Source organism: Perognathus longimembris, chromosome 6 (genome assembly GCF_023159225.1).
Source record: "Perognathus longimembris pacificus isolate PPM17 chromosome 6, ASM2315922v1, whole genome shotgun sequence".
Lineage (NCBI taxonomy): Eukaryota > Metazoa > Chordata > Mammalia > Rodentia > Heteromyidae > Perognathus > Perognathus longimembris.
In genome coordinates, this window is record NC_063166.1 from 9120668 (window position 1) to 9139654 (window position 18987).

At 45.3% G+C, this 18987-nt stretch overlaps 1 protein-coding gene across 1 annotated transcript in view; it reads left to right on the forward strand.

Moving 5' to 3' along the window:
• Positions 1-2922: 2922 nt before the first annotated feature.
• Kif6 (kinesin family member 6) overlaps positions 2923-18987 on the forward strand; it is a 230391-nt gene continuing 214326 nt past the window's right edge. The window contains exons 1-3 of the mRNA XM_048349203.1: positions 2923-3056; positions 7451-7560; positions 8521-8595. Coding sequence (XP_048205160.1) covers positions 2991-3056; positions 7451-7560; positions 8521-8595 — 251 coding nt within the window. The 5' untranslated portion in view covers positions 2923-2990. The remainder of the gene's footprint in view (positions 3057-7450; positions 7561-8520; positions 8596-18987) is intronic.

Consider the following 18987-nt stretch of genomic DNA (forward strand, 5'->3'; position numbering starts at 1 on the left):
GAAAGAGCATAAATTTTCATTTCATTTGAGTAAGCAGCTGGGCATGGATTTCTGTGTTTATATGGTAATGATATGTATTGCTTTATATGAAACTGCTTTTTCAAAGTGGCGGGCCCATCTTGCTTTCTTCATTGTCATGTGTGGGAATTGCAGATGACCTGTGCCAGTGCCAACACTTGCTGTTTCACTTTTCTTTTTTTTAAATTTTAATTAATTGTTGCTTTATGTGGTCCCAAGGAATCGAACCCAGGGCCTCATGAATACTAGGCAAGCATTCTATCACTAAGCCACATTCCCCATCCTAGTTTCCTTTTCTTAACATGGTGGTGCAGCATTGGGTTTTAACTTGCATCTCACTAGTAATGAACAGCTTGGGGCATCTTTTATCATGTACTTTTTAAAAAATCAGCTATATATCCTTTTTGGTGATGTGTTTGTATAAATATTAGGCTCCTTCCATCTCTTCTTAATTGGATTTATTTCTATTTGGTGGAAGGGTATTAACATTCTTATATATATTAAATGCAAGTCCTTTATCAGATGTTTACAAATTTTTTCTCCTGAATTGTATTTTTCATTTTCATAAGGGTGGCCTTAAACAGCAATTTATTTTGAGAGTAGTGTTCTTCCAATGTCCCACAATATTTTCATCTTGCATCACTACAGTGCAATGTCACAACATTGATCAGTGATCAGTGAGCTAACAATGATACAGTCATCAGTCTTTCCCTCATTGGATGCCCTCGTGTGTGGGTGTGTGATTGTGACCCACGCAGGGCTGTATCACCTGTGCATTTCTATAGCCACTGCCACCACAGTTAGATACACAGCAATTCATCTTAATTTCTTTCTTTTTGCCTTTGTGGTACTGGGGTTTCACCTCAAGGCCTTGAGTTTGCTAAGCTGGCACTCTACCACTTGAGCCACACCTCCAGCTTTCATTTTCTGTTTGGTTTTTTGTTTTTGTTGCCAGTCCTGGGGCTTGAACTCAGGGCCTGAGCACTGTCCCTGACTTCTTTTTGCTCAAGGCTAGCACTCTGCCACTTGAGCCACAGCGCCACTTCTGGCTTTTTCTATATATGTGGTGCTGGGGAATCGAACCCAGAGCTTCATGTATATAAGGCGAACACTTTACCACTAGGCCATATTCCTAGCTAATGGCTAAGTCTCAAAAGCTTTTTTTGGGTGGTGGGGGTTTGGGCTGGCTTCAAACTATGATCTTTCTGCTCTTAACCTCTTGAGTTGTTAGGATTAGAGACCACAGTTATATTTTACAGTTTTTTTTTTGTTTTTGTTTTTGCTGGTCCCGGGGCTTGAACTCAGGGCCTGGGCTCTGTCCCTGAGGCTTTTTGTGCTCAAGGCTTGGGCTTGACCACTTGAGTCACAGCACCATTTCTGGCTTTTTCTAAGGAGTTTATTGGAGATAAGAGTCTCATGGACTTTCCTGCCTGGGCTGTTTGAATCATGATCCTCACATCTCAGCCTCCTCAGTTGCTGAGATTACAGGTGTGTGCCACTAACATCTGGCTTGTAACTACCTTTTTAGCTTCTCCGTATGCTATCTACCACCCCCCCCCCCGACACCAACGAATCTTCTCTTTGTAATTTTGTCATTTCAAGGTTGTTATAGTATTTAAATTCTGGATTTGGCTTTAAAAAAATAAATGTAATTCCCTGGAACTTCATCCAAGTTCTTATATGTATTAATATTCATTCCTCTTCACTGATGAATAGTATTCCACAGTTTGCTTAACCATTTCTCAGGGGAAGGACATTTGAGTTGGGATGTTTGGGGTTATTAGAAATGTGCACAAATTTTCATGTGTGCACAAATTTTAGTATCTCTGGGATAAATGCCAAGTGTGTGAACTTGAAGTCAACCTGGGCTACATTGTAATACCCAGTCTCAAAACAAAAAAAAAACAAGTCAATCTTTCCCAGTGTGTGCTATATAAGGATACAGCATCCACTTTACATTCCCGCCAAGCATAAAGTATGAGCAAGTCATTTTCTCTGTATCCCTCTCAGCATAGACGTGGTCACTATTTTACTATTAGATATTTTTATTATTCTATATAAAGGTGATGTGCCGAGAGGTTACCGTCTCCTAAGTCAGATAAAGGGTACATTTCTTTTTGGGCAATGTCACCTCTGGGTTCTCTCCTTCTTCCCTCTCCCCCCCCCCTCCTGTTTTTCACACCCACAAGCTGTGGAGTTCATTGTCAACATAGTGTCTAGTGCGTAGCAGGCCTCATTTGTTCACCTATTGTCCCCCCATTTCTGTCCTTCCCCATGCTCCCCCAGCCCCCGCCACCCAAAGGCTGATGAGTGAACAAACAAGATCAAAAGAAAAAAGAAAGAAAAGATCACTGCGTATGATGAGAGGCACACTATTTCTTTTTTTTTTTTTTTTCCATCCAGCCTTTCTGGAAGGTGTAGAGTGGGATCTGCTGCGGTTTCCGTCCGTTACACGGGAGGCAGGCAGTCTCCCCCCCTGCCTGGACCACTGCACGGCCCCGACCCCCGGGGGTCTCTGTCAACAGATGAAACACCACGTCTTCCACGAACACACACACACACATACACACACACACACACGCACACGGGCAGGATGACTTCCGTATAAACGGAGACGGAGTCTCGGGGAAAGAACTCGCGGCTCGGTAACCGGGCCAGGCGGGGATGGGGAGGGGGTTGGGGGGGGGGGCTGGTGGGGGGGAGGGAACAGGCAGTCCCTTTAAATCTCGGGCCCGGCGCACGCGCCTGCGCGCGCGAGGCGCTCTCCGCCGGGCTCCTCCCCAGCCCCGCCTCCGGCCCCCGCCCGCGACCAATGAGGGAGAAGAGGCGTGGTCTCGGGTGCCGCGGTGCTCTTTGGGTAGTGTCCTTAGTTACTGTTGCTAAGGCTGTGGGTGGCCGTAGATAGTGAGCGTCGGAGGTCTGGGGGGCCCAGGCGTAAGAGAGGTCAAGGGTCAGCTCCAGCCAGGGCGGCGATGGTGAAGCAGACGATCCAGATTTTCGCCCGTGTGAAGCCCCCGGCCCGGAAGCACCAATCAGGGGTACGGGCCGGCTCGGTGGGGAGGGGGCTCGGGCGCGGCGGGACCTCTGTCCGGGGAGGCGGGCGGGTCAGCACGCGAGGGTTCTGGGCTGGGGTGGTCGGGGTGAGGGGCGCCCCGGAACTCCGCACACGCTGACCCCGACGCCCCCCTAGCCACGCAGACATGCGCACGCTGTCAGGGACGCGGGGCGCTGGCGCTGGCGGGCCACGCCCACCTCGCGCTGGGGCGCTGGCGCCGGGCCACGCCCACCTCGTGCAGCCCCGGCACCTGACACACGTGCGACCTGCACACACCCTTGTTTGTGGTGCATGCACGTGTGCGCACACTCACAGACTGCCTCAGCCACACGAGGTACTCCCGTGCATACATGCACATGCACGCGTGCGCACGCTTGTAGACTGCCTTAGTCACACCCAGGTAAGGTCCTGCACCTCTCTAGAAAACTGTCACACATCACACACACACATACAAGTTCACTCACATGTGTTTTTATCTACAATACAAGAGATCCATGCTTCTAAGTGTCTGAAATGATACAAATACGAACAGGAGCAGATATACACACACACACACACACATATATATATACATACACACACACACACATATATATGCCATACACATAACTCGGTACTTTGCATTCAATAAAGCCTCAGGAATTTCTTCACTAACAGTGTGATCATTTAGCGACATAAACGTGGATCTTGACATACTCGTATTGTAGATAAAGTCAGAGATGTTTTTGCAGAATGACACACAGAATCCTCACTGCACATCATTCAGCAAAAGTTCATGGTGATTGAGTGGGTTCTTCCTCAGGTGTGTTAAATTCTGGTCGTTATGAAGGAATTAAAGCATTGCCCTTGCTCCAAGCAGAAATGGTATATACTGTTCATAAATCTTTCAAAATGTTGTTTTCTCTACCTAAAAGCTGGCACAATCATTCTGGCCATGTCTTGAGAAATTGACACGGGACAGGTGCTTAACTTGCACCATCTGATTCTCACAAAAATTCCGTAAGGCTGGTAATATCTTCCTCATTTTAAAGTCAGGAAACTGAGTCTCAGGTTAAATCATGATGCTAGGACACTCTGCCCAGAGGAACAGAACTGTGGGTTTAAGGATTTTTTTTTAAATCCAAAGCTTTTCCCTCTCTCAGGGGAGGGAAGGGAAGGGGAGGGGAGGGGAGGGGAGGGGAGGGGAGGGGAGGTTATTCTGACTTCCAAAGTAAGAATTTAGGCAAGGGCAATTTGGTTTCTGTTTAAGAGTGCCTGGAGTATAATATTAATAATATTCTATCCCTCTACTATAAGCTTTTGTTTTGTTCCATACAAAATGGAATTGGGCTGGGCAAAGTGGCTCAGGCTTATAATCCTGACTACTCAGAAGGCTGAGATCTGAGGAGCCTGAGTTTTGGAGCTAGCCTGGCAGGAAAGTTCATGAAACTCTGCCAGTTAACCAGCAAAAAGTAGGTGTGGCTCAAGTGGTAGCGTACCAGCCTTGAGTGAACAAGCCAAGTGAGAGCACGTGGCCCTGAATTCAAGCCCCCATGCTGTCACAGAAATAAAATAGCACAGACAAGATCTACAGATATACTTCCATTTTTATCTCCAACTAGAATCACCTATGGAAAGATTTAGTAAAGTGCACGTAAAGAGTGCATCTTATGTAACATTTACCTCCCAATTCTTAGGTCAAAGGTAGAGTTTATACTGACTTGGCAATTAGAAACATGCCCAGCTGTGGGGAAGGAAGAAGGAGGGGAAGGGCAGGGTTGTCGAGTTGATGGAGAGTCTTGGATTTAATACTGAACCTTTTCTTTCCCAGAAATGCAGTAGCTAGATATTTTAACATACCTCTTTCTATTTCCTAGGGGAGTCTGGCCAATAGGTTGTTTGATCCTCCAGGAAGTATTTTTAGGTGTCATAATTGAATTTTCATGATGCCAAATTCTTCCTGGGATGTAACATAATGCCACCAACCCAGAGAGAGAACAGGAAGGGAAGAATATTGAATGAGTATAGTTCCATCACCATTACAACTATCACATACTAGCCCCGTATCTTCTAGATAGTTTCTTCTCTGCCTGCATATGCTATTGTTGGCATTAGGCCAGCAGTGATTCAATGGCGTAAGGCCTTATAAGTTAAATTACAACTTACAGGTTAGTAACAAAGGTAAATATAGCATAAACATACCTGGTATTTTATTTTATTTTATTTTGTTGGTTGTGAGGCTTGAACTCGGGTCCTGGGCAGTGAACTCTTTTGCTCTTTGAGCCACAGTGCCACTTCTGGTTTTCTAGTGGTTAATTGGAGAGAAGACTCTCACAGGGACTTTTCTGCCAGGACTGGCTTTGAACTGCAGACCCAGATCTCAGCCTCCTGAGTAGCTAGGATTGTAGGTGTGAGCCACTGGCACCCAGCCATATACCTGGTAATTTTTAACAGTGGCCGTGCTTTTTAAATTTTATACTTTTTCAGGAACATGTTTGTTTCATTTGCTCTGTCTTCTCCCCAGAAACAAAACAATAAAAAAAAGAGCAGGTCATGTCTTGGACGATAAATATTTTTATCAGCAAGGACAGTAAGCCAGGATATTATAGGCCAAACTCCTCTAGCCCTGAGGGCTTCACTTAAATGCTCCCAAGAATGGGTACTTCAGGTAGGTGAAGAACAAAGGTGTCTACCCCATTAATTTTTCTCTTGTAAGCAGAGAAGTCACAGGTTTGTTTGTGGCATTTTTTGTTTTTTTTGTTGTTGTTTTGTGAATGCATGAACTCCTGTGTGTCTTGTGTTGTACACTTTCCTTCATTCACCTGTCTATTTAACTAATTTTTTAAATTCAGTGCCCTACAGGGCAGACTTTTTAAATATCTGGAGAAAACTGAGCCAGAAAACCTTGAATCTGACGACATTACTTTCTCCAAATAATTTACTGTACACAAGTTTCTCATTTTAAATGGGCAGCTTCAATTTTTAAAAAATCAGTTTAGGAAATTATTCATACTTTTTAGAGGTTTAGGTAGGCTTTTATTTGTTTAGGAATATGATTCCCCCCACCCCCACCCCCAGTCAGGCATCTAAATGGGTCTTAAACAGGAAGCATTGCTTGTAAGAAAGAATTTTATTTCCTGGTGAAAGACAAGGCCTCTTTTTAAAAATTAAAAAAAAAACAAACCACCCACCTCTAAATCTAACCACTAACTTTTTTATGATGCATTACAGAATACTTCCATTTTCATTACGTCATTTCATCCCACCTCCCACCCTCCAGAATCTTTGATGGGTAGTAATCCTGTTTTTCTCATTTTATGAATAAGGAGCTTTGAGTCTGGTAAATGGAGCTCAGCATGTAGATACCAAACCTTCCTCATTTCCTTATGCCATATGATTTCTTTTCCTTAAGTTTGAATCTTGATTTTCCTGGGCACTAAACACAAAAGTTGGTCACCAAAAAGTAACTCAGAGAATGCTTATACTTGTGGAGTCTTTGATTGGGACTCTCCGTTTCCACAGCTTAGAGAGGATAAATCATTTCTCTCTGGTCAGTTGCCAATCGCTGGCTAAGCTAGGATGAAAACTTGAAAAATATCATCAAAGACCAGCAGTGAATGTGTCTTTTGAGGTCACAGGTCTTTCCTCAGATGTCTGACTATGTTTGGGAAACGAGCTTTGGCATCTGAAAGTTCTTGGGAACTCTCTGAGAAAGCTCAGATCTCATCCTTGTGTCTTTGTGTCTGTTACTATGCAAATGCTTAGAAATGTGCATTGGTTGTGGTGACATGTTAACCTCTGATCCGTAATGGAAGCGGTACTTAGTTTCCAGAGCTATTGCTTTTCAATAACAATGAGACATTCAAAAGTTTAAATTTGATCACTCAAATTTAGATCACCCAGAGGATAACTGAGCTTTGATTTAGGTTAAAACTCTTCTTCTGTTCTGTATATATGTTGAAGTCCATATGTAACTCCAAGAGAAAATATCCAGATTACACTACACTATGACATTTTATCTTCTTTCTTCTTCTTTTTTTTTTTTGTTGCCTTTTGTCTTTTGTTGGTTGTGGGGCTTGAACTCAGTGCGCTGTTCCTGAGCTTTTTTGCTCAATGCTAGTGTTATACAACTTTGAGCCATAGTGTCACTTCCCGTTTTCTGGTGGTTAGAGATAAAGAGTCCTATGGACTTTCCTGCCCTGGCTGGCTTTGAACCACAATCCTCAGATCTCAGCCTCCTGAGGAGCTAGGATTATACGCATGAGCCACCAATGCCTGGTGACATTTTATGTTACAAGCATATCTTTTAGACCATTGTGGTACAAATCACAGTAACATGGCCAGAGTTCTAGCTGGAATTTTGCCAGTTTGCACTCATTGTCATCTGCTTATTTGCAGATTTATTCCATAGACGAAGATGAAAAATTAACACCCAGCTTGGAAATCATCTTACCGCACGATCTGGCAGATGGATTTGTGAATAATAAACGAGAAAGCTACAGATTTAGGTAAGTTTACCTTTCTCCTCCATTCCGGCTTTATTCTTGAACCAATTCTTGTCCTGTCCCATCATCCACTGAGAAGTCATTAGCTCCACCAGCTAGGGAGAAAGTAGTACAGGCATCTCATCCAATAGATAGAACTCAGGTTTGTGTCTGTGTTTCTGTCTCTCCTTCTGTCTCACTCTCCATGTCTCTGTCTCTCTCTCTTTCATCTCTTACTCACTGGGATGTCTTAATGGGGCCATACATTCTAGGACCTCCTTGCCTCTCTGTAAGACAATGGTTTGTGTGTCTCCTAGCCCAGGTGTGCCACGGCCCTTGTGCCCTGCAGGAAGTGACATTGCCACCCCACCACCTCCCCTGCCCCTACCCTCCACCCATCTGATAAAGACTTCGCTTTGCAGAACAGATCGCTCTTAATTGACTTACTGACTTTTGAGTCACAGTCAAGAACATAAAACCAAAGCCATCCCACAAATGAAATGGTTGACACCAGGATTCGACAGCTAGGGGCTGGGAAAGAAACTTCCCATGGACAGTGTTGCAGTTCAGTGCAGCGGTGCTTCTCGCGGGTCAGGTAGCAGAAGTTCTTTGGCTGTGTGCATCCTGTTCTTGGGTTTCCAGCCCATGCAGTGGTCTAGATTTCAATGTGATGCCGATTGCAGGCACTGTCCCTCTTGAGAGCTAAACACACACAGTTTATTATTTGGCCCAGAGCTGCTGCCGCTTTTCAGAGGGATCGATTGTGCAGATCTTTGTCAAAGCGGTTCTGTTTACCCAGCACTTGTGAACAGGAGTACAACGGCAACAGTGTGGTGGGACACAGGGCCAACATTGTGACAAGTTAGGTAAGCCTGCTGATGTCAACGCGGAGTCATGTACGGCGCTCTCAGAACAACAAGGTTTATTAACCCAATCGTGTCCAAAAGGCTCAGCTTTTAAATAATGACCGTTTCCACCTTGCAGATTCCAAAGGATATTTGATCAGGATGCAAAGCAAGAGATCATTTTTGAACACATTGCCAAACCAGTGGCTGAAAGGTAGGATTCCCCCGCAGATTTCTGTTCAGTGGGTTCACGGGTTTTCATCTTTTCTTCAAGCCTCAGATAATTGTGATGATATGTTTCGGTATATCAGCCATCACCTTTGGAGCCCAGGCCTGTAATGATGACAGCATTCAGATGCCTTCTGCTCATCTAGTCATGTATTTTAGACTTAGATTCTGAGCCACAAGACAAACAAACCCGTTGTATAGACCAAACAGCCATGCTTGCTCTCATGCAAAAAGACACGTAAGCTAAAGGACTAAAGGGCCCTGCTCATTGCTAGTTAAACTGTCCACAGACACCTACATGATTTTTCTAGATATTATTCCACACCTCTCTCCTCAGTTCTCTATGGCAAGCACATAGATGGATAAATAAAGTATGGCTGGCACCTGGGAGGCCTAATGAGGGCTAACAATGCTCTATCTCAGTGGCCATTTCAAAGCCAGGTCTTCATGTGTCTGGGTTCTTGGCTTCGTTTTCTCCGGATAGTTCCGTATGGCTGCTACTGGCATCAAACTCCCGTGAGAATACTGAACGAATCAGAATGTCCGCATGTCCATGTGTCGTGGCAAAGTCTCCTTGGTGCCTGTGGATGCCAGAGCCTGGTGATAAGCACGCTGGCATGTTGTAGGGAGTCTGTACTGAGAAGGGAGTCCTCATGAAGGTTGCTTTTGCATCTTGAAGTCACTTGGATTGTTTTTAATGACCCAGCGGTCCCCAGATAGATCCATCTTCACAACTGAGATGAAAACTGTATCCTCTCAGTGAACCCCAGTTTCCAAATCCACTCACGGTGCTGTCACTTTGTTTGCTTGCATTACTGGAAACCAGGTTTTTGACTCTGAGGCTCCTGGGCTATGAACCTCACTCCAACCAAGCCCTTCTCTTTCCATATAGCCTACTTTCCTTGGGTGGAATCCAATCAAAGTGGGCTTGAACTCTCTCAGTTCTAATCACAATCCAATAACCGCCCCTCTTTGGATGAATTCAGGTCTCAAATGTTCCTGAAACTCCCCTCCTTTTAGTAATCATGTGAGTTAGGCCACTGTTTACAGAGCTAGTCTGCATTTTAACCAGAAGTCTCCTGGAATGTTTTCTGCACCTCCAGGTCTTCCTCCTCTCTTCCATCCAGGCCCCCCTCTATCTCCAGCCACGCCCCCTCTCCCCAGCTTTCCTTGACAGCAAGGGATGGGAAAGGATGAACTGTTTACCGTTGCAGTTCCTTCCTGTCGGTAGCACGGGCTGTTCTCCCGTGCTTCACTGAAATTGAGTAAATCTACTAGATTTCCTAATAGTCCTTTCTCACCCCCGTGTCACTTGGTAAGCCCTCTGTCTCCACACACTGGATCATCCCTTCTTCTCTGAAGCCCTTGCCGCATTTAGCTTCTGAGATGTCACACATGCCTGGTTCCCAGGAGCCTCATAGCCACTCCTTCCTCGGCCTGTTTAACTTTGATTGTATACAGTAACCATTCCTTCGCCCCGTGCCCTGGGCCTGGAATTCTCTTCCCTCACAAGTCTGCAGGGTTGCTGCTACTCACATAACTCATTCCCCCAGTTCAGTTGCTACAATACCTAGAGAAAGAAAAAGCCTGAGAGTTGTATGGAGTTGAAGGTGGACACCGTGAGTTCTCCGACCCTTGTCGTCATCTACCTGCGGTGAAGATAACTGGGTCGGGGGTAGCCCAAAAGATAGAGCATGCATCACGGTACCTGAGGGCTGCCCTAAGACCCTAAGAGACACCAACTGGTGTGTTAGACGGAAGCTCCCGCCAATGGATGTATTTCCGGGCCCAGGATTTCATGAAAGCACAATATTTGGGAGTTTAGCCCTGGAAGCACCAAGTAGAGAGTGTGGAAGTGAGAAAAGGAAGCCATTGTTGGCTGCGCTAAAGAGCTGGTTACCACTGTGAGCAACTGCATCCCAGGGGACATGCAGACACCGATGCAGGAGCGGGCCCAGAGTTGTCCCCCGAGACCAAGATGCTGGGGAACTTCCCACCCCTGTCCCTCACTGGTTGATACCTGCTTCCTGATCCGCCCCCCCCCCCACCCCAGAATTCAAAAAGGAAAGGCCAGGTGAACATTTTGATCTGCTTACTTTCTGCCTCTGATAGGCTAACAAATATATCTCACACACTATAGATTTGCATCCCGACATTATTATGATTGTTAATCGAATATATGTAATATCACTTGAGTGCATTGCCGTGATTTTTCCACTGCTGGTACTTGGCTATGAATCTAACTGCAGTGAGTATCTGTGTGGAGGGGGTAGAAACAAAGAATGGCCTGCGGCGAATGGGAACAGGGAGTGCTGAGTAGATAGGGCAGGCTCTGCCCACATGGCTTGCAAGGCACCCACAAGTGCTCCCAGCCTTAGCCTGGGAAGTTCCTAGCTCCTCTCCTCAGAAAGTGCCTCCCAAAGCAGAGTAAACCAGGTCCAAAAGAAACAGAACAAAACAGTGTTCCTTGTGTCTGCATCTTTGTTTTGAGGTTGGGCTGGAAGATTATCTTGACAGTGGGAACACAGAGGGAATCTACAGACGGAGGTAATAGCTCTCTCCTCATTTCTTCCCAGGGGTTTGAAATTCACATTGCTTGGTCTCATTTTGCCCATTAGCTTTTTTTTGATGCTGGTACTGGGGCTTGAACTCAGATCCTGGGTTCTCTCCTTTTTTCTTTTTTGGATCAAAGCTGGCGCTCTACCCCTTGAGCTACCTCTCCACTTCTGGCTTTTTGGTGGTTATTTGGAGATAAGAGTCTCATAGGCTTTCTTGCCTGGGCTGGCTTCCAACAGCTCTTCTCAGATCTCAGCCTCCTGAATAGCTAGGATCACAGGCGTGAGCCACAGGCATCTGGCTTTTATAGTAGAATTTCTGTTGTTCTCTGACTTGGGGCTCTACCCTCATGCTTGGCCCATGTGTTCTGAATTTTTAGTGAGCCTCTTCATGAGTAACACAAACAAATGAGAGATGAGAAAGGTGTCTTTCCCTTTTACCTCCTCCCTCCTAGGCTGTTCTCCCTGGGTCCCGGTGTCTCTCAGATCGCCCACACTGTGAGATTTCCACGTGCTCCCAGTAACATTTCTTTCCTGTGTCTCTAAGCCGTCTTTGGGATAACTTCTCTCAAAAGAACATGGATTATATGAACTGAACTTTATTATCTTTCATCCAGCTAATATTTATCAGGTGCTAAATGTATATCCAGCACTACAAGCAAGTCTTACTTTTCTCAGGAATTTGTGTCATTAAAAAAAAAAATCCTTGTTTATCCTAACACAGGTGGCTCATACCTGTAATCCTGGCTACCCAGGAGGCTGAGATCTGAGGATGGTGGTTTGAAGCCAGCCTGGGCAGAAAAGTCCCTGAGACTCTTTCATCTCCAATTAACCACCAAAAAGCCAAAAGTGGAGCTGTGGCTCAAGTGGTAGAGCACTAGCCTTGAGCAAAAAAGCTCAGTGACAGTACCTAGGCCCTGAGATCAAGCTTCAGGACTGACACACACACACACACACACACACACACACACACACACACACACACACCCTTCTTATGTAGGAAAAGAAATCCAAGTCTGATAGAATTCCAGGCACAATAATACACTGAGATGAAAACGATTTTGGCAGCAGTCCATCGCACCATCACTGAATCTTCCATCCTCTCCACTTCTGGAAAAGGGAAAATACCCTGCCCACAGCTTCAGTGGGATTGCATCATGGCCCTGTGACCTTGGGGTCAGCAGAAGCCATGTGTGAGTCCAGAGCATCGTGGTGGAGGGTCCCTGTGGCTGCTGAGGGAATGGGTGTAGGGCTGGGAGCCAGGAAGCAGCAGTGAGCTGGAGTGGTCGGACTCTCACTCTTGGCATCGTAGAGGAGGGGAAACCAGAGCAAAGCAGGCTGCAGGCAGCAGGAGCGGAAGCTGGGAGGGAGGGCGTCGGGTAGAGGGGAGTCTGGAGATCTCCCTGGGGGCATTGGGGGATGACAGTTACGAGACGAAGACCCAAAGATTAATCAGGAAAAGGCCCTAAGAGATCCAGAGAGCTGGAGTCCAACCTGTTTCCACAGGCCTTCACATTGCGGCCAGTTCCTTCCATCTCTCGGCTGTAATTCATTACACTCAGTGCTTCTAATGGCATCTGGGTCACATTGAATAAGTAGACACGATCTACTTTGTAACAAAGGTTGTCCCCAGTAAGGACCGACATACTACTTTCGAGTTCGTATCGAATTCCCCAAAGCAAAATGATCGTTGTGTAAATCAAGTTTAATGCAGGAGTTGGATGAGTTTATTGGGCCTAGTTCTCTAGTGAGAAATGCAGAACTAGTGAGGCATGTATTGGGCTACATCCGTGCTTAGAACCCTTCCCAGTCCTCCACTTACCTAGATCAAAAGCCAGCTTCTTCCGAAAAGAAATTACTTTACCAGAATCACCAGCTGAGAGATAATAAAACTCATATTTTGCAACAGTGTATCTGAAGTTTCGCTCAGTGTTGTCACAGCATATGAAAACCCTCCTAACAGCTCCAGTCATAGCTGCATGGAGAGGAAGACTTTTTCTCAAAATTAAAAACGATCTAAATGATTTATGACCTTACATGTTGCCAAGCGCGACAGGCTCTGCTTTCAGTTATAGCCACTGAAAATAAAGTTGTTTCAGACATAAATTTTGATGTCAATAATGACTGTGTTGAAAAATAGGCCAGGAAAATGATATGATCATTCAAAATGCACTCATAAAATAGTAGTATTTTTACATTATGTAGAATTATAATGCCAGCATTTATGTTTACAATATGGATGTTTGTTATTACTCGTGGACCCATATGATCCTTTTAATTATAAGTGATCCTTGTAAATGCAGTCGTAAAATACTTTTAAGAGAAAAAAATTGATTTTTTTCAGTACATTTCCCCCCTGTGCTTTCCCCCCCTGGTTCTTGTCTCAGGGACCCTGAATTTTCATTGTGCACTGGGCCACCCAGAAATCTAGGCAGTCCTGCCTAGGTCTTCCACAACCTGTTTCTCCCTTGCCAGTATCATAATTAAGATGTCAAATTTAGCAAACATCAATATTATTCTCTACCTCCCTACCTCCAAATTCCCACCTTTACTTTCTCTGCTCCAGATTATGTGTGTGCCCGCCAATCCTGGAGCTGGAACTCTGGGCCTAGGTGCTGTCCCTGAGCTTCTTTTGCTCAAGGCTAATGCTCTACCACTTGAGCCACAGCGCCACTTCCAGCTTTTTTCTTTCTTTCTTTTTTTTTTTTGTAGTTTTTTGGGATGAGAGTCTCATGGAGTTTCCTGCCTAGGCTGGCTTTGAACTGCGATCCTCAGATCTCAGGATTATAGGCGTGAGCCACTAGTGCCTGGCTCTCTACTATAGATTTTATATATTCCCCAAACCTCTGCCTTTAAGGTTTTTGCCCTCTGTTTTATCTGCCTGGAATACCCGCGTGCCTTGTAGCCTCTTTAAAGTCCGCTCAGACGTCAGCTTTGCAGACAAGTCTGAATACCTGTAACGGTGCTAGTCCATAGCAGACGTCAGCTAACATGTGTGGACCGGAGGGATTCTAAAACCATTGGACATGCGTGCAGTCTCGGAGCAAGCCGAGAGGATTCACATAACGGCAAGGGGCTTTCCCCAGCCTCACAACGGGCAAATTAGATTCTTGATTCTTCAGATTGTCTAACTGTGAGCACTCTTGTCCTCCCATCTATTTTAATAAATGCAAGTCCCATTATGGAGGATTCCCATTATGCATGCTAATTAAATAGTGCAGTTCATATCTGTGCAGCATATTTGAGAGCTATGAAAGGCGTTCAGGACCTTGGGAACTTTGCTATAAAGGCCGAAACACTTCTTTGTTGGTGAGGACTAGTTATCTCTTCTCAGATCCTGTTTTTGCCTCAGTCTTCCCAGTAATAGGAACACCTTCCAGTCTCTGTGTCTCCACTGTCTGAGGGCCTAAACAATTGTGTTAGGAATTAGTCTTCTCCTTAAGTAAATGGTCTTCTTCAGGCTCCGTAGAGAGTCAAAGGTAGGTTTACTATCTGAGATTCACTCTCAGTAGAATGGGTTACGGGCTGGGGCCACCTCACCCGGCTGGTTAGCCTGTTGAAGCAGAGAAGGTGCTTCATTCCTGTCCTAACTAGCCGAGCCACTGTATCATTTAAAAGTGAAACTTAACTATATTAATTATGCTGCACTGTTCTCTCAGAGACTAACTCCTCTTCATTTCCTGTATTGCTGATCTTTTAGAATTAGAGAAAATACAACAAGGCTCTATATTTATTAGTCTTGGATACATTTATTGAAGTGTAGATATGGTAAAGAAAATATTTTCCCTTCACAATTACTTTATAAAACAAGTAGTAAAATGGGGTTCAGCAAATGTCTGTGAATGGATCACCACTCTTCTTTGTTAGACACATAAAAACATGTAACATTATTCTATTTGACCTGTAAATGGGTTCAAATACATGTGAGAGCCATGTGTCATAATTTTAGGCTATTGAAAAAAGCTTTAGGGGGCTGGGGGGGGAGTGGCTCAGCCAGCCAATGAGCGAAAGTATCAGATACTGAGTTCAAATCCCAGTCTTGGACCAAACGAAAAAGGGATTTGCAGGTGCCAGCCTCTCCAAGACTAAAAGGGCAGACTGAGAAGTGAGTTCAAAGCTTCTTTAATAAAATTCTTCCTAATCATAATTCTGAATGATCCATTATAGGAACCTAAAACTGGACCAAAATGTACAAAATCTACACACGGAAAGTTAAGTGGTTTGAAAACTAAATAAATATGGAACTCTTCGTCTTTTCAAAGTCTTAAGCCTGATGATTGTCTTTTGTTTGACTAAGCTACTGACTGAAGAAGTGAGCATACGGGGAGATAAAGCAAGCTGGGTAAGGGGCAGGCGGCAGCCTGCGGGGCCGGGCAGCGGAGAACGGGGTCAGGCACGCGTACACAGGCATGGAAACAGAACTGTGGGCCCTGCTGGACTCGCGTTTGGACAGGAGAAGGGGAGGTGAGGGAGAATGAGGGAGCCAGCCAGTTTGGGATACATCGTATACAAGTATAGAAATGTCCCCACGGCAGCCCCTTAGATGATTAACATGGGCTAATAAACGTGGGACATGGGCCTGACCGGAAGTCCTTCACAAGCCAGGTTGAGGTGATGTGAGACATCTCATGTGGAGAGAGATCCATGATTCTGTCAGGATAGAACTTTCCATATGGGTATTGATGACGGCCACAGCGTGTGTGTGTGTATGTGTGTGTGTGTGTGTGTTTGTGTGTGTGTGAGAGAGAGAGAGAGAGAGTTTGTTTAACAGACCTTTTGCCTATGCTCTGATAAGTCAGTGTCTCCCAGTGACAGGAAGTGGGGACTCCCACCTGCTTCCCATCACAGTGCTCAGGAGCTGGAGGAGCCCAGCTAGGCCAAGGCCACCCAGGCCTTCCGGGGTGAGCTGGTGGAGGAAGTGTTCGGAGTGGCCTGATGTAAGCTGTGACGCAGCTCGGACTTCTGTTTGAGGCTCTGATTTTTCTTTACCAGTTTACTAATGGAAACATTGTCACCTAAGAAGTTGTTTTATTCTGCCAGTAATGGAATTACCACCAAGTCGTCTATCTTTATGAGAATCATGCCTTATAAGTTTAGAGTAACTATGACGGTTCCATTGTGAGATACAGAAATCCTAATTACTAGACAAAATCTTGTAGCCAAAAAGGCAACGATACTTATACGGGAAGAGCAAAGGGGTTGAAAGGGAATTTCAGGACCATGAACATCTCCAATGAGTAGAATGTGCCAAAGTCGCCAGAAGAGTCTCTCTCCTCAGTTGTTGTCATTGCATTGCATACTGCTTTTTTGTTTTATTATTTACTTATTTCATGTTTAAATTACTATTAATATTTTTGTGGTACTTGGGGTTGGAATCAAGGGCTTGCCACTTGCTAAGAAGATTGTTCTACCACTTGGATGGGGGCTTTGTTGCCTCGTGCCAGCCTCAGACTCCTGTCTTCCTTCCTAGGTTTCCTGCACAGCTCAGACTACAGGTGTGAGCAAGTTCTCAGCCCAGACTGAATATTTTTGATACTGACTATATTGACAATGGTTATCAGAGAAATACGTCTCAGCACGTATCTGTTGTTGCTTTCCGCCTCTTTCTCTCCTCCTCTTCCAGGTATTTCCCTACCCTGCCTAAACTTACCACAAGGGCTTTTTGTCTCAGCTCCGTTTTGCTCTTAGAAATGTCTCTCCTCATTCACCCACAACCAGGGCTGCCACGCTGAGTGAATGAAAATACAGGACACCCAGTGACATTTGAATTTCAGATAAACGTGACTGAATTATTTTTTTTCTTTTGCAAAACTACATCACACATGTTGCACAGGTCATACTCTACTTAAAATGTATTTGCTGTTTATCTGAGATTCCAGTGTTTCATCTGCCCCTCCCCGCCCCCCCCCCCCCCCCCGCCCCCAGTCTCGGCCCTGTACCCAGGATCCTGTCTGTGCCTTTTCCTCGCAGAAGTTCCCATTTGCATCCGTGGGTTGAACACATTCCCCATCTTCGTCCCTCACCTGCATTTCCCACGAGGACTCTCCCCTGGTTCCTTGGCCCACATGCAGCCCCCAGCCTGCCCATCTGCCCGCCCAGCCATCCCTATCTCTCCTGTCAGTGGCTGAGCAGGCCTTACGCTTGACAGTCCATCCTCCTTTCCCTCACCCCTGTATCCAGTCAGTGACACCAGCTGTTCGTGCTTCCTTCACAGCTCCTTCTCCCTCGCTTCTTCTTCCTTCTCCCTGCCTGTCTGTCCTCATTCACTCCCACCCTCCGGCTCCCTGCCCATGTGCTTAGCCACCCCTCTGGCCTCCAGGGCTAGGCCCTCCCCTCCCAGGTCATTTTTTTCTCCACTGCCTGGTAATCAGTGTATTCATTGCATCAGTCTTACTCCTTCCCCATGCAGTCTTCTTCTTTTTTTTTTTTTTTTTTTGCCAGTCCTGGGGCTTGGACTCAGGGCCTGAGCACTGTCCCTGGCTTCTTTTTGCTCAAGGCTTGCACTCTAGCTCTTAAGCCACAGCGCTGCTTCTGGCTTTTCCTATATATGTGGTGCTGGGGAATGGAACCCAGGGCTTCACGTATATAAGGCAAGCGCTCTACTGCTAGGCCACATTCCCAGCCCTCTTCAGTGCCATCTTCAGTGACTTCCTGTCACCTACAGAATGACGAGCCTCGTTCCGGGCCTCCCCTGCCAGGTCTTCCAGATTAGGCCTCTGCGTGACACTCTGGATCTTGGAATGCCCCTAGAGATGTTTTAAACGATACAGTCAGCTCACATATAGATCACAAAGAAGCATTAACGTAGTTCCTCATCACTGTATTCACAAACATTGCATTATAATATTTACCCTAATAAAAAGTAAATCATATTATGATTATATAAATAGGAAGAAGTGTTTTAATTTTTTTCCCACTTAACAAATGTCACACACTTCCTTGTACTTTGAATTAACTAATTCAAGTTCGGTTTATTAATAAAATTGAATATGGTACTTTACAGTGTGGTTTGGTTTTGCGAACATGTGTATCCTGAAATGTGTATTATTATTGAACTGAGAGATGGGAGTATATCATGACCTGATGTTTGTTAATTCCTGATTTGCCATTTAGAAATGAGTGTAAGCTGGGCATGGTTGGTCACCCTTGTAATCCTAACTACGCAGAAGGTGGCAAATAAGAGGATTGCAGTTTGCAACCAGCCTACGCAAGAAACTTTGTAAAACATTTGTGGTATGAGCCCGTTATACCAGTTATTGGGGAAATATAAATAGAAGACTCAAGGTCTGGGGCATAAATGTTAGACCCTGTTCAGAAATAACTAATGCAGAAAGACCAAGGGGGGCTGAGAATGTGGATTAGCGGTAGAGTGCTTGCCTAGCATGCACAAAGCCCTGGGTTTGATTCCTCAGCATCACATAAACAGAAAAATCCGGAAGTGGCGCTGTGACTCAAGAGGTAGAGAGCTAGCCTTGAGCAAAAAGAAGTCAGGGACAGTGCTCAGGCCCTGAGTTCAAGCCCCAGGACTGGCAAGAACAAAAAGGACCAAAGGTATGATCCAATTGGTAGAACACCTTCATAGCAAGTGCAGGGCACAGTACCTACAAGAAAAAAAAATCAACGTAAGGCATTTTCATGCATCTTTCATTGTATTTCTAAGTTCTAGACTGCTACCTTTAAGCGTTTTCTGTCGCTCATGTATTTCGGAATTGCGTCGTATTTTATTTACAGTTCATAGAAAGCCAGCGTGTAGCGATGGCCGGGGGTGGGGCCATAGGTCTCAGCGCGGTGCCTTACCACACTTCCTTTTATGGTTTTGGCTT